The following is a 14,529-nucleotide window of genomic DNA, read 5'->3' as shown; positions in this document are numbered from 1 at the left end:
AACACGGAATTGCTTCCATTTCACGCCTGTCTTCTGTGTGGTCGTGGTATTACACCGGGCGTGCCGGCTTATTCGTGCTAAGATGTTAAAGTTTTATGTATTTTTTTAGTTTTTATGTACTCCCTAGTGTAGGGCTTTTTATAAAAAAAGCATTATTCATATTTTTTATATATTTAATAGCTGTGATTGCTGACATCTTTACATAAAGAAGTGAACACACTGTTCACGCTTCATTATAATAGTATAGAAATACCTACCGCAGCGCACGTAGCTCCTGGCTTCTTCGGACAGGTGAGGTTGGCGTACGGCTCGACGAGATTAGGGCACAGACATTTGCCGTGCGATTTAACAAAGCCGTCGGGACAGAGACAGCTGAAAGAGTTAGCCGGCCCGCCCAGGCACAGCGCGTCGCAGCTCGTATTCTTGTACGAACACGCGTTACTGCCGTGTTGGATGAAGTGTGCGAACACCTTTAAACCCATCAGACCCGAGAAGGAACCGTTAATAGTTATAACGTTTTGACCGTTGTCTTTATCGGCTATAAATATCGACTTGGCTTTCCAATCATCCCAGTACATCTTATCCTTTAACACGGCGACCGCGAATGGATGTGATACTTTCTCGTCGTTTACTAAGATTTTCTTAAAATACTGTCCATTCAGATCGGCACTGGCTATATAATCTTCCATCGCATCCACCCAGTATATTCTCTCTGACATTTGATCTATAGTTATGCCATTAGGCCATTGCACGATCGGTTTTTCGAACAGTCTCACAATATGCGATCCATCGAGATTAGATCGAGAGACTGAAGGGTTGTTCCTATCCCAGTCTGTCCAGAACAGATAGCCAGCTTTAGGATGCACAACAATACCCCGCGGTTTAGATAACACATCTGGACCTAAAATCGTAACTCTCATTCTCCCCTCGCTAGAAAGATCCGTTCGTACAGCTTCGATTTTCTTTCTCATGCCGTCAACAAAGAATAAAACGTTAGATATCCAGTCGAGGGCCATTCCTTCAATACTGGCGAGATCTGTATCGACAACGACTTCCTGAACGAATCCGGTCTCGAAACACTGTCGACTGATCTTATCTACTTCAATATCGGCCCAGTAGATACAATTATTTTTCATATCAAATTCAATAGCAACAATGTTCTGTTGGTCCTTGATTGGGAAAATGGTAGTATTATCTGATAAATCAATTCGAGCAATTTTATCCCTTAAGGCGACTAATAGGAATTCCGTTGGCTCGTCGAGCGGGCAGGGGATCTCATCGGGGTTGTAAGGTAAATATCCAGAAGTTGTGCAAACATCGCCGTCAATCTTTCTGTAGCCTTTCGTACGTAGATAATATTCGCCCGGTCGACAACCCGGTGGAATCGAATACGGATCGTATTTCGAGGTCTTATTATGTTCGCATACGTTACGCGACAGAACGAATCCGAAGTCGCATTCGAAATCTCTTCTACCGCATTCGCACACTTCTTTCCTGATGGGGCCGTCGTAGTCGATACCGTTGTAACAATTTGTGTGAGCGAGCCGACGCTGGAATACGTCTCTAGTACCCAATACACAGGAAGCCGCAGTATTCGGTGGTGAGGGAGACCAATCTTTGTAATCGTCCGCCGTACAATTCCGTGGGAAAGCTTTCTGAAGATCTATAGTTATGATTATCCACTGATGTTGTTCATTTGCCGAACCGAACATTGTAAAAACTGTTGTATTTTCTCCGGGTTCGGTCATGAGACCGTAAATCCTAAGATCGTTGGCGTTAAATCTACAAAAAAAAAGAATTATAGACTTACAGTCAAAGTATTTAATAAAAAAGTAAGATTATTTTTACTTACTGATAAGAATTCCATTCAATGCCCTCATTTGTAGAATACAGGATTTCTCTGGTTTCACTCAACATTTTGAAGTATTTAACAGCGACCAGCACACCGCCGTGATCTCCGTAATTAAAGAAGTAAAAGTCCTTGAGGATTCTCTTCCAGGTGAGGCCAGCGTCGCGGCTCAGATAAACCCCTGGGATACCTTTCAAGGACCGACCCACAACACCAGTCGCCATTATGATCCCCGGAGCAGATTTAGAACTCATTATACTTGCGGACCTGTAAACAATTGACATCTAATCTAGACTCTAACACATATCAGTTAAATACATTAAAATATAAAATAACCAGAGGTACTAATTACTAATATATCTACTTTCAACTTAAATAACGTACAAAGATACAAAAAATTAAATGTGAAAAACTAAAACGATGGTAGCGTGATTTTCAAACAAATTTCGAATTAAAAAAAAGCATGAATACATCCCCCACAAAGATTTAATCACAAAAAAATAATAAAACATATATGAAACCGAAATCAAGCTCCGTGCAATACAAAATCAACTGTCATCTAAATTGTTATTCAATACACATTCTACGCTACAATAATATTTTACCTCATAGCATTGCTTATTACATTTCCAGGCGGGCTGTAAATAAAGTAACCAATTAGGTAAAACAGGTATTGTAACTGATTTTTGATATAGTCGATGACGTTTATTTCCTATCCATTCCTTGGAATTCACGCTCATAATGCCTTTAGGTTGATTTCTTCATAGTAGATACAATTTGTAATTCTATCTAGAAACGAACGTAATTCTTTGACTGTATACTAACTTTATGTCAACTTCGATTATGACTTTCTTTTTGACCGACTTCCCAAAAGAAGGAGGTACTCAATTCGTCTGTATGTTTTTTTTTATATAACGTAAGGTGACAAACCAGCATGTGACCACATAAATCCGTCAAAATGGCGAAGCGAGCATCCGAAATTGTAGATGCGTTGTCTACCCTTAATCGACGGAAGAGGAGACGCATATAAACAGAACATTTCCCTTGTTATCCATCTCCTCCGCCGTCAAATCCACTTCTTCCCATCCTTTCCTCTTAAGAAAAGAGTGGAAAGGAAAATGGTCTAGAATAAGGCCCCCGGCAAACATTTTAATTCCTTATGTATTAATAGGATAAACAAGAATACATAACGGTGCAACGTTCCTTGGAACGGAAAGTGATCGTATTCACAACACCGAGTCAAGTTCAAGACGATAACATTGCTTGGTTGAGTGATAATCTAATTATTACCGCAGAGTACATAGACGACGTATATAAAGGGTTTGATGACCGATGTATTTATTAATTCACTTATATACTTGTAGAATTTGTTTACCAATAAAGAATTTAATAAGAATTTTAAAAATGTTGACAGTTTTGGTCACCAGTATTTAAGATTTCTTAAGGAAACATAGTGTATTTCTCGATTATATTAACTGTATTAAAAAAAACAAGAATAAACTAGTTATAGCTTTGACTAATAATTTTCTTTCGAGAAACCCGGTTATAACATGAGACAAGAGATATAAAAGCGATCAGTTATTACGACTAAAATAATATGTATATTCGAACAAAAATTTTGCAATTGCTTGAAGAGCTATCATACGTCGAATTTAATGATACGTAAAATAATTAAAAACAACACGAAATCTATTTATTATAAATTTATCGCTTTTTAATCGGTATTATTATTTTATAGCTAACAGGGCAATTTAGAATAACATTGTCGTGAAGTAAACAAATAGGACACTAACGATAAGGCAATGGCAAGTCAACATTTATTGACTAGTTTATTCCAAAGGCGACAAAAAACCTACACCAATTTAAATACATTTTAAACTATAATTTCCGAGTCAACGACCTTCAGCCAAAAAATCTTTTTCGATTTGAGAGCTGTGACGTCACAACGTTGTTAACAATCGATTTATCTTTCCTTAAAACAAAATATAAGGAAATAGAATAACTCTTACCTTGTGACTGGATACAACTGGCTAAATTTCTGGCACAAGTGTAGACTACAGGATTTCTCCGTTTGATTTGAATCGCTGCAGCTGATTGGCTTTCCTACAAAAACATACCACATTTTATTCACATACTAGCTTTTGCCAACGTCCCCGTCGGAGTGGATTAAAAATTATGTAACTTTGCCAAATTTCATTGGGATCCGTTCAACAGTTTAGGCTACAAACTCTTACAAACATCCATCCATCTAAACTTTCGCATTTATATTAGTATGATATATATTACCACCGTTTATATTACTTAAATCTCTCCAACATACAGTAAATTATAAGCACCCGTTCTTATACCTTTCTGAACCCATGCATGTGTGAAGACGCAATATTTTATAACTGAGCTAAATGGAAGTCGGTATCTGCCTACCCCTCTGGGTTAAAGCGTTATTTTGTTTAATTGAAGGATGGTTCATAGTTTATTATTTAATTTATAATTATAGCATTTTAAGTAAGGTATCTTTCGAAGTAATAATTGATATAATATAAAAAAATGCCGTTCTCGAGAGACAATTCCGTCTCTGATGCACAAATAGGGGCGTATTTAACGTATACCCGATTGATAAGCAACATAGAATTTAATATTTCCTTGTAACATAATCAGGCGGTGACTGTATTGGTTTTTTTTAAACAAGCTGTCGTTTAGTACGAATTATGTTAATTGCTTCATGTAATGTGATATCTATTTATAAAAACTTGCTGTCGCCCGCGACTCTGATCGCGTGGATTTAAAAAAAAAAACTTAGTAGCCTATGTGTTCTTGCAGACTATGCTCTACATATGTGCCAAATTTCATTGAGATCCGTTGAACTGTTTTGGAGATACTTAGTAACAAACATCCATCCATTTTAACTTCGTCAGTTATCATAGTAGTAAGAAGTAAGATATATGTTTACCATTTTCGTCTTCCGCCGGTGGTTTAATCAATGACCATGTAACTCCGTGGTCGAAGGTGATGAGGGAGACGAGGTGTTCAGGCTCTATGTCGGCGATCAGGGACTTTGAGTTGACCTTGGACGCGATGTAGATGCCCTTCAAACCCTCCACACGGTACAGATCCGTGAACGCATCATCCGTTACATCTCTACAAGGAAAATTGCCTTATTAAGTAAAAAATAACAACATTAAATAAGCATTGTTTTTTTTCTTTAAATATAAATCATTGAAAACAATTAAACATGCAATTTTTTTCTAAAGCTAATTTATAACCATAGATGTCTAAATTACATGAAACTTTTTTATCGTTTCACAATTGACTGGCATTTCTTAGTAATGCCAATCGCTACTGTCCGAGATTCCTCGAAACATGATACATGGTCTGTCTAAATTCGATTAACTGAGCTTGTTGGAATTTGATATTTAAACATCGACATTTAATGATTGTATTTAAAATCTAATGCAAGGGTCGAAAATTATTTCTAATATTGCAAAGTAACTTTTCGATATCTTAGATGCCCTTTTGAAAACCATACGATTCGTTTATGAAGTTGTCAGTTAATCTGTAGGAGACGCCACATCTATTTCTGTATAAGTTACTGTAAAGAAAGCGGTAAAATTTACTTACTCCAACCAGCTATCCTTCCAATTGCCCTGAGGGAAGTAGCACAGAACTTGCTCCAAACTCAGCACAAAGTTGTACTGTGTGAAATTGTTGCTTATCTCTGACACATACAAGTTAGTTAGGTTTTCAGTGTGCATGACAGAGATGAATATACGTTTGTCCGTCACATCCGCTATGTGAAACTTCCTCCTGTCCAGTTCTGTTTGGAACTCGGCCTTGTAGAATGGACCTCGTTGATGCGAAATGTAGAGGTCTAACGTGTTATTCTGAAACAAAAAACGACCAATGATTTTGTAAGCCACAAAAAAAATAAAGGTAAATATAAATGTTCATAAAAAAACTAAATTTGTGGTAATTTAAAATCTGTGGTATAAAATTAAGAGACCTTTTACATCTGTCCTTTAATTCAACAAAAATCTAGACCTTCGATAATTTAATAAAAATAAGGACGGCAATTGAAATTAATATGATATTAAGAAACAAATAAAGAGGATAAAAGACATTTAACTCCCCTTGACAATAAAAACTTTTTTAATTACATTCATACATAATCGTTAAAGAAACCTGTTCGGTCACTTGCACTAGGAATAATAATTAAAAACATACATTACACGCGTTACCAATACTAAGAATCTATTAATAATTTATAATAAGAGGAAATAAATGTTTAAAGGCGCTTAATAGGGGAGTGTTAATAATTATAAAATACTCTACATTCTAAAATCAGCAACAGAAGAAATAACAATTCTGGTAGATAATGTAGTTTGTTGTACAAGTCCTAACGGCAAAATTTACGCAACATTGTCTTTTGCAAGCGAAACTATTAAATGCAAAATCTAAAGATTGTCACACACGATGACAATGACCAAATAGTTCATATCAGTTATTGTTTTATGTCCTTTCATTCCTCGTTATGGCAGAAACTAGGACAAAAGCTCCATTAGTTCGTGCACCTTAGATAGTCGTGTGACAATTATTTTACACTTAGATGGATAACTGCATTGTGTTTACAAGTAGTTAATTTATTTTAATTTAACGTTGTCTATATCATTATAACATTGTTATTTCATATAAATAACTCAAGATAAACTTGAAGTCACAGAAGTACATAAATTGTATCACGGATCGAAAAGGACTTGCACCGGATGGAGTCTTCCTGGATAGAAATGAAACAGTCATTATTAAATACGTCACTTATATTAATATATTACCCATATATCAAACTATAATGAAGGATGCACCGTATTCGGGGATTCCCCGCTTATTGTATTTACGAACGTGTTAGTAACCAATAAAAATGCACCTTCAAAGTCGTAGTTATGCACGTGTGCAATAAAATATCTCTTAAAATAAAAATAAAAGATGCTAGAAATCCAATGCAATAGGTAGATACGCAACGACTTTCGAAAAAGTTACGTAACATTTTTGACATTTTAATAAAAAAATATATTCTAAATTGCTTACAAAATTTTAAAAATTATTAAAACAAGGTTTTGATACTGATGAAACATTACATGCAAAAGATTCAAGTCATGGTCAAATTGCAACATAAAATCATTCATAACATAAATTTCAATTATCCTTGTATTACTAACTTACCATGCGTTCTATATAAAAAATATTTACATTTTTCAAAGTTAAGTTTAAAAAAGTCCTTTAGAAAACTACACGTGATAAAATATTTTATAGCCATCATATTTACCCGTACACTCAAAAAAAAAGTTAACCGCACCAAATATTACGACTTTCTATTTTACATAACACTTTTTAATAAATGTTACACTTTCTCCGCATTATTTTTATATTAAAAACTATAGTACATTATACAACAGTTATCAAGCGTCATTATTTCCTGTCCAGTATGATAGTTGTTTGTACAAGAAAAGATCATCGACAAGTAATTAACGAGAAAAAATATCGCGTGATCTTAGAATATAAAGATAGAAGAGAACGTTATGGATACGCCACACGGAAACGTGATTTTGCTAAACATCCATTTACTAAATTAGGCTTTAGGGACGACTGGAACAAAACGTATTTTGCTATAAAACTCCACTACATTTGTATTACTCGTAATACATTCTTGTCACTTTCATACTCTTTAACAAAACAAACACTAATATATCTGCTAGCTCTTGCTGTTGAAAAAAAAAACTTAACGTAGCCTGCGCATCGTACCAGACTATTTTCTTTATCTGTGCCGAATTTCATCAAGATCCGTAAAGCCTTTTTGGAGAAACAAAGTAACATACATCTATTCGAAGTGCTATAAAAAGTTGATTATAAAATTAGTATGATACAATCTTTGCACAGTGGGACTAAAAAATACGTTAACTTAGCAGTAGCTAAATTAAAAAAATATTTCAACTGCGCGCTTCACAAAGCCACAGTTGTTGCGATATAATATGGCAAAGAATTAAAAACGACCTTTGTTTAAACGTTCGATAATAAACGGGAAGTACGCCAAGGATTTTTGACGTCTTCTAGAATAAAAAAAAAACTTTCTAAACCGTTATCAAAAATTATAAAACATTTTAACAGCTTTAGAAACTTTAAATTATTCTCATGTTACATATACAAAAGTACATTTTGCTACTAATAAAAATAAATACGAATTTATAATTAGCGTTTCAAAATTCTTTGACCTTGTTTACAATCGTGTTTGTACTTGACTAAAAATAATAGTTTTTTTTTTTTTTATCTTCATATTCAACATCTTTGTAACTATACGCGGATATACGGAAAGAAAGAAATCTTATAATTTTTTATCTTACGAACATAACGCATCAAATTAAAACTGCATATTCTAGATAATTAATTTGAAGTAGAAACTACTAGCTTTTGCCCTCGACTCCGACTTGAATAAAAAAACAAAAGCAAGTAGCCTACGTATATCTAGATACATCTATGCGAAGTTTTCACAAGATCTGTTCAGCAATTTAGACTACAAATTAATAATAAACCATCCAACTAAACTTTCCCATTTATAATATTAGTAAAAAGTATATCTTGAGGCATCACAAACGGTTTCATCTATCAGTAACTTTATCAGGCCAGTTAGCGAAATTAGCATTGAGAGTGACGACTGTCCTGTACTCATCTGCCGGAATATTAACCAATTTACATTGAATTCTTTGTACCTACGTGCATTACACATTGCTTTGAATCACGTTACTCTAACCACAAAACATTTGCCATTTTAACAGTAGAATTCCATTGCCTTGACTCTTGTTTTAATACCGTTATCCCTTTCGTTCTCTTGAACAAAACAGAGTACAATATATTAATAGATGTTTTATAACAGTGTAATTCTACGCTATATTTCACTTACAGGATATTTTATAAATACACTATGTTGCATTTTGAATTGTCAAAAATGTACGCCACAATTAACTACTAAAAACCACTTAGATTAGATATTCAACGTCTAAAGGAAAAGTGTTTGATCCCAATGTCAGTTCTTAACGAGTTTTGAATGAGTTTCGGTTTGCTTGCAATTACTTATGTACAAAACAAAAAAAGAGTGCAATTTCTTAATGTCACGATATGCAAAATAAACAGTCTTAAATACGATTATGAACCTGTATAAATATTTTTTTATACGTGAAGAGCTATGTAAAAAGCTTAAAAAGGGTTTTGCCTTCATTTTTTTATAAAGTGATAAACTATTGATTTTCATACATTTGTCTTATTTAAAATTCTGACTTTGTTGGGTAATTTAGGGGTGTGTATAAGTGTATCAAACTATAACACAAACAGTAACTGTATCCATAGTTTCTGCTAACTATAAACAATATTTGTTATAACAGGAAGCGTAGATGTGGGTGTTGATATTGTATAACAATATTTGCTTTTCGCCAAAATAATTAACTCATAACACGTGTAGCACAGCCTCGAAAGCGAAGCGGAGCAGAAGCGAAACTAACGCCTAAAGCCGTCATGTCTGGTTTAACTAATTTCAATCCAGTAACACAATAGCGCTGGACTGTATAGACGATAGTGTTTATATGGTCAGATGAGATGTAAACACAGATCAATCTGGCTTGGTCTAGATAGTGTCAACAGCCTAAGAGTCGTCCCCACACAACTAAATGCATCGCTCCCCCAGTGCATATATCTAGGACACAGTAATGACTCAAGACCATATCCGGTGTTTACAAGCATCGGGCGATACTCACAAGTATCGAATTGCTCCAATGTGCTGACACCTTAATAAAGATAACGACACGTTAAAAATACATCTAGAATGTTCCTCGAGCATATCATCGCATACTGCATTCAATAGATTTACATACTTTACCACGATCATTTACCACGATCAAATTTTACTTCTTACTAATACTATAAATGCGAAAGTCTAGATTGATCGATAGATGTTAGTTGGTGTTTGTTGCCAAAACGGCTATACGGCTATGTAATTTGGCATATATGTCTCTACATCTCTGATAGTCTGGAAGAATGCATAGGCTACTCGCTTTTCTTTTTAATTAATTCCACGCGGACGGAGTCGCGGGCAACAGCTAGTTAATTTATTAAAGAAGCGCCAATAGCCTAATAGTTAAGGATACAGACATCCGATCACGTGGTCGTAGGTACGGATTCCGACTATCTATAACCGTATAAGAAGGTTAGAATTATTAGTAAAATTAAAAAAAATAACGCACAACATTTTCCTTGTATGCATACAATAACCGCCTTGAATACAATTAAAACAAGCTTGTTTTTACCTTAACACTTAGACTGTGATAATTTGTTACTCCGAGATAAAATATAATTAATCAATCGTTATCACGAAGTTTACATTAATATGAAAATGAAATGAAAAAAACAAAAAAATACAACGCATTTTAATCTCATGTAATTTTTGCTTACATATAGTACAAAATTATAATTATTTTAATAATTCTATGAGTAACGTTACAACGCCTTGTGATTCAGAGACTAAAGTGCACTTCGGATTTACTTCATTGCACACATAATTTTTTTTAAGTACCTATATTATTAATCATTTTAAATGTATACGAGATGAGAATTAAATCATTAGAGATCTAAGTAAGGAGTATTCTGAATTTTCTTTTAAAATCAATATTCCATATTATATATTCCAGTATACAAAGACCCTACTATCGACCATGTGATAACGCCACTTTCGTTTATAGCATCAAAACAATAACAAAGTGACCTGAGTCACATGGACGTTATCGTACAAGTACAAAGATAAATTTCTAAATAAAATGCTTCCCTTTCCAAAGTATACGAAGGACGTCAAACTATTTGATAACGAAATCAGATTACGCGCGTGTTTGTTCAACTATGTACGGCTTCGTCGTAAATAGAACTACAAACGTGTAGGTTATAGATTTATTTTTAAAAACTATAAAAGCAGGCACACACCTTTGACTAACAATTCACAACAGTTGTGCGATTCTCGATTGTTCTTAGCTAATCCAACTGTTTAGTTGCACAGCTAAAAATCAAGTAGTGTGCGCACCTTCAAATAAGCTCATAGGAATCACAGCGAGACGAAACTGTTGTGCGATAGTTTAGTTTCAGGTGTGCGCGCGCTCTAAATATTTATGTAACTTTAGGGAAACTATTCGAATATAATACATACTTCAAATTACTTTAAAATTTCGTTTCTGAAAGTTTCATCCTATAATTCACACTAGATTCTAGTCGCCCAAATAATACTATCTTCATAGAAATAGCTACACGGTGGCAATAACATCGCAGTCATATTCAAAATAATCTGCTCTACGACGTTTGAATAGAAGCCTTTGAGCTTACGACAAACCGACATTAAATCACAATAAATCAGTTATAGGGACAAAAGAACCCGAACACCATAAAATAGTAACAAAAAATTAAACCTAATCCATAAATAAATACAATAACTCTTTAGTACAATATAAATATACATATATGAGTATTACATCTGTGTATAACCATACTAAATCCACTTGCAGCGAGGAAGTGCTTTGTCAAGTGAATAATACGAAGCGAGATTGCCCTCCTAACGTGTATAACTCCTTTGTAAGTGCTTGATACATACGGATCATTGTTCGACGTCCTTTTCAATTATTTTAATGTTCCTTAAATAATACTCTATTGATATAAGATAACTTGGTATACTCTTGTTTGCGTAAACAATCCGGCATTTCCCTCACCTAATTAATGTTTCTGTTATTAATACTTAATGTTTATTTAAATTAAAAGCAACTGATTTAACATTAATAAAATAAAATCTGACCATCGAAATTAGAATGCACCATACTAATATTAAAAATGCGAAAGTTTTGATGGATGGATGGATGTTTGTTAGAGTTTGTAGTTTTTGTAACGGCTGAACAAATATCGATGAAATTTGGCATAGACGTAGAGTATAGTTAAGAAGAACACTTAGATTATTCACTTTTTTTTTAATTTCAAGCGCACGGCGTCGCGGGCAAAAGCTTTTGTTAATAATCCTTACAAGAGTCCTAAAAGTAAACATTAGGTAACAGATCAAATTCGTAATTTTTTTATATTTGTTAAGCGAGCACTTGACCATGGTTCCACTTGAAGAAATTAATGATGTAGTCGAAATATGATACGCGCTAGCTTAATAAGTAATTATTTACTCTTTTATGTTAGTAAGTAAATATGTATAGAATAACAATTAGCAATAGCGTCATAATTATTATTATTTTAGTTGTATGAATCAAAGTTTGAAATCAAAAAAAAAATATTTCATACAGTAACAATTCAGCAATACATTTAAAACACATAAACAACTTACATCTTTTTGTCTCATAGCAAACATGTAATCTCCTTTGATCTGGAACTCCTTGGCATCCGCAAATAAGACTTTAGCGTTTATCATATCTTCAGGGTCACTGACAGAGAGTACTGTGCTGCTGCGATTTGGCTCCCAGCGTTCCAGATAGAACATCTTCGGAAAACCAGGTCCTGAAGACCAGTAGAATGTCTTCACATAGCTCTGGATGAGAGTAAATGTCTTGCCACCATTGAAAGTCATGTAGAGCTAAAAAAAGTAAAAACATAAAATAACTATCTTACACCCATAACACTGTCCTCATAGAATTAAACAAAAAAACAAAACTAAGTAGCATATGTGGAAATAAGTGATATAATCATTCATTCATCCATCCAAAGTATGATATACTAACCATGCGATTACGGCCAACTTTATCCAATACAACAAATCTTTTTGGATTATCTTCATCAAATAACAACTCACTGGGATGAAATGTGAGTTCCGATCTGAGTATATTGTGACCATTATCATCAGTATAGTACAACCTTTTGTTGGTAGAATCAACAAAAACACACTGCAACAAAGAAAATTTGTCAAATTTTCCCTAAATAAATAGTAAATCTATATTTTATAACTCATTCACATTATTAAAATCATAGAAATTTCAATGTATATAATAAACAATCAATTCTTTTGTAGCTACATTTCCTATAACATACATAACAATCATAACTTAATATTAATTTAATATCTGGTTAACTGCACTACCATACTAAGAATACATATTAAATACTAAGCTACTAAAAATAGTACACTTAGTTTTAATTGGCTTTATTCAGCTGTTCAAACAGTTCAGGTCATTGATCTCTATTGCTTTTATATATCTACAATGTAGATATATTAAATAACAGATTTGACAACTCAATAATTAATTTCAAAACAAAATAAAATTAGAGAGTCTGTGCATTTTTCATATTTTATAAACATATTACTTATAACAAGTAATCAATTGTTAAAAAATTCCTCATTGTTTACAAATTGCGTCCATACCAGGTAAATTCCAATGAAGGCAATATAATATAAAATAAATATGTTTAACATTCTTCTGCAGTTCCTCTAATGTTAAAAAGTTCTTTGGCTTTTGTTCACTTAACACCATGATTAATGGGTCTTTGTCTTCTAGAAAAAAACTTACTATTACAACATTTTAAAGTAGAAATTACTTACAAACTCTGGATGTTTTGGATGGTTGTAGAACCTGTCCAGCTGAGCATATCCACTGTTTGGTGTGTCATCCAATCTGAAGCTTTCTGTTTTATTGACAATTGTCTGACCATAGTTGTAAGAGATGAAGAGAGCTGATGGTGATAGGGTTCCATTGCTCCTTGGACTAGAATCTCTTGCTAAGCAAATTATGACCTTGGACCCCTCGCCTACCCAATGCACCATCAATTGCTGGTGACTGTCATTGAGATGAGTTGTCTGTTAAGTGAAAAAATATGTATAATAGTTGATACTATAAACATAATGTTTAAAAAATGTTTATTAATGAAGTACTAAAAACCTGGAAATTAAATAATTTTCATTTAAATTTATCCGTAATCACAAATTACCAAAGCATATTTTGTCTTTGTGCATATTATTGCTTAATCATTGTGAATCAAAAATAGAAGAAAGGGAACAACATACCTACGAAACGTCAAAAGACATTTATAGTTGAAAATGAAATAAATCGTAGTAATGACTGAGGCGACATAAAGGCAAAATAACAAAGGGGAGAGTGATTCTCTGTAGTTAATAAGGAAACGGTGCATTACCCATGTACTTATATTTTTCTCGAGAGCCGGCGCCGGGGTCGTTGGCGCTTCGCGTTTTTTCCTTTCAAAACGCGAACCATCTCCGACTGTATCGAATTTATTTATTACGAATAATTTCCCGGAACCCTCAAGCGGTTCTTGTGCCACGTATAATGATTTTTCCCACGTTTCATATTCGTGTAAAGACAAAACACACGGAATGAAATACAGCAATGCTATTAAACATATTCGACGTCTTATGACTGTAAACATTTTGTCATCACTGCAATGAATCCACAAACCCAGCCGATCATACACGTAAATTGAATAAAACTGCGCTGTAATTTTTAACAGATTTGACTTTGACAGCACAATTTGACACTGACGGCTGACAAATGTCAAGAATAATTTAACAGATTATGTAAACACAAAGATTATCAAAATTGACGATCGTTTCGGTAAATTCTAAATAAAATTACATTTAGAATACTGAAACATATAAAAATACAGACCCC

General features: G+C 33.7%; 1 protein-coding gene across 1 annotated transcript in view; it reads right to left on the bottom strand.

Annotated features, from left to right (window-relative positions):
- Positions 1–14,375, bottom strand: part of LOC106104346 (sortilin-related receptor-like) — a 23,971-nt gene extending 9,596 nt beyond the window's left edge. Inside the window, exons 1-10 of the mRNA XM_013284378.1 lie at positions 14,036–14,375; positions 13,446–13,700; positions 12,631–12,792; positions 12,240–12,485; positions 5,465–5,727; positions 4,797–4,984; positions 3,859–3,952; positions 2,455–2,487; positions 1,853–2,116; positions 258–1,782 (exon numbers count right to left, since the gene is read on the bottom strand). Of these exons, the coding sequence (XP_013139832.1) occupies positions 258–1,782; positions 1,853–2,116; positions 2,455–2,487; positions 3,859–3,952; positions 4,797–4,984; positions 5,465–5,727; positions 12,240–12,485; positions 12,631–12,792; positions 13,446–13,700; positions 14,036–14,287 (3,282 nt within the window). The 5' untranslated portion in view covers positions 14,288–14,375. The remainder of the gene's footprint in view (positions 1–257; positions 1,783–1,852; positions 2,117–2,454; positions 2,488–3,858; positions 3,953–4,796; positions 4,985–5,464; positions 5,728–12,239; positions 12,486–12,630; positions 12,793–13,445; positions 13,701–14,035) is intronic.
- Between the last annotated feature and the right edge of the window lie 154 nt (positions 14,376–14,529).

This window comes from Papilio polytes, unplaced genomic scaffold (genome assembly GCF_000836215.1).
Source record: "Papilio polytes unplaced genomic scaffold, Ppol_1.0 DF823688.1, whole genome shotgun sequence".
Lineage (NCBI taxonomy): Eukaryota > Metazoa > Arthropoda > Insecta > Lepidoptera > Papilionidae > Papilio > Papilio polytes.
Note: the sequence above shows the minus strand (reverse complement) of the source record. Positions and strands in the feature narration are given on the sequence as shown.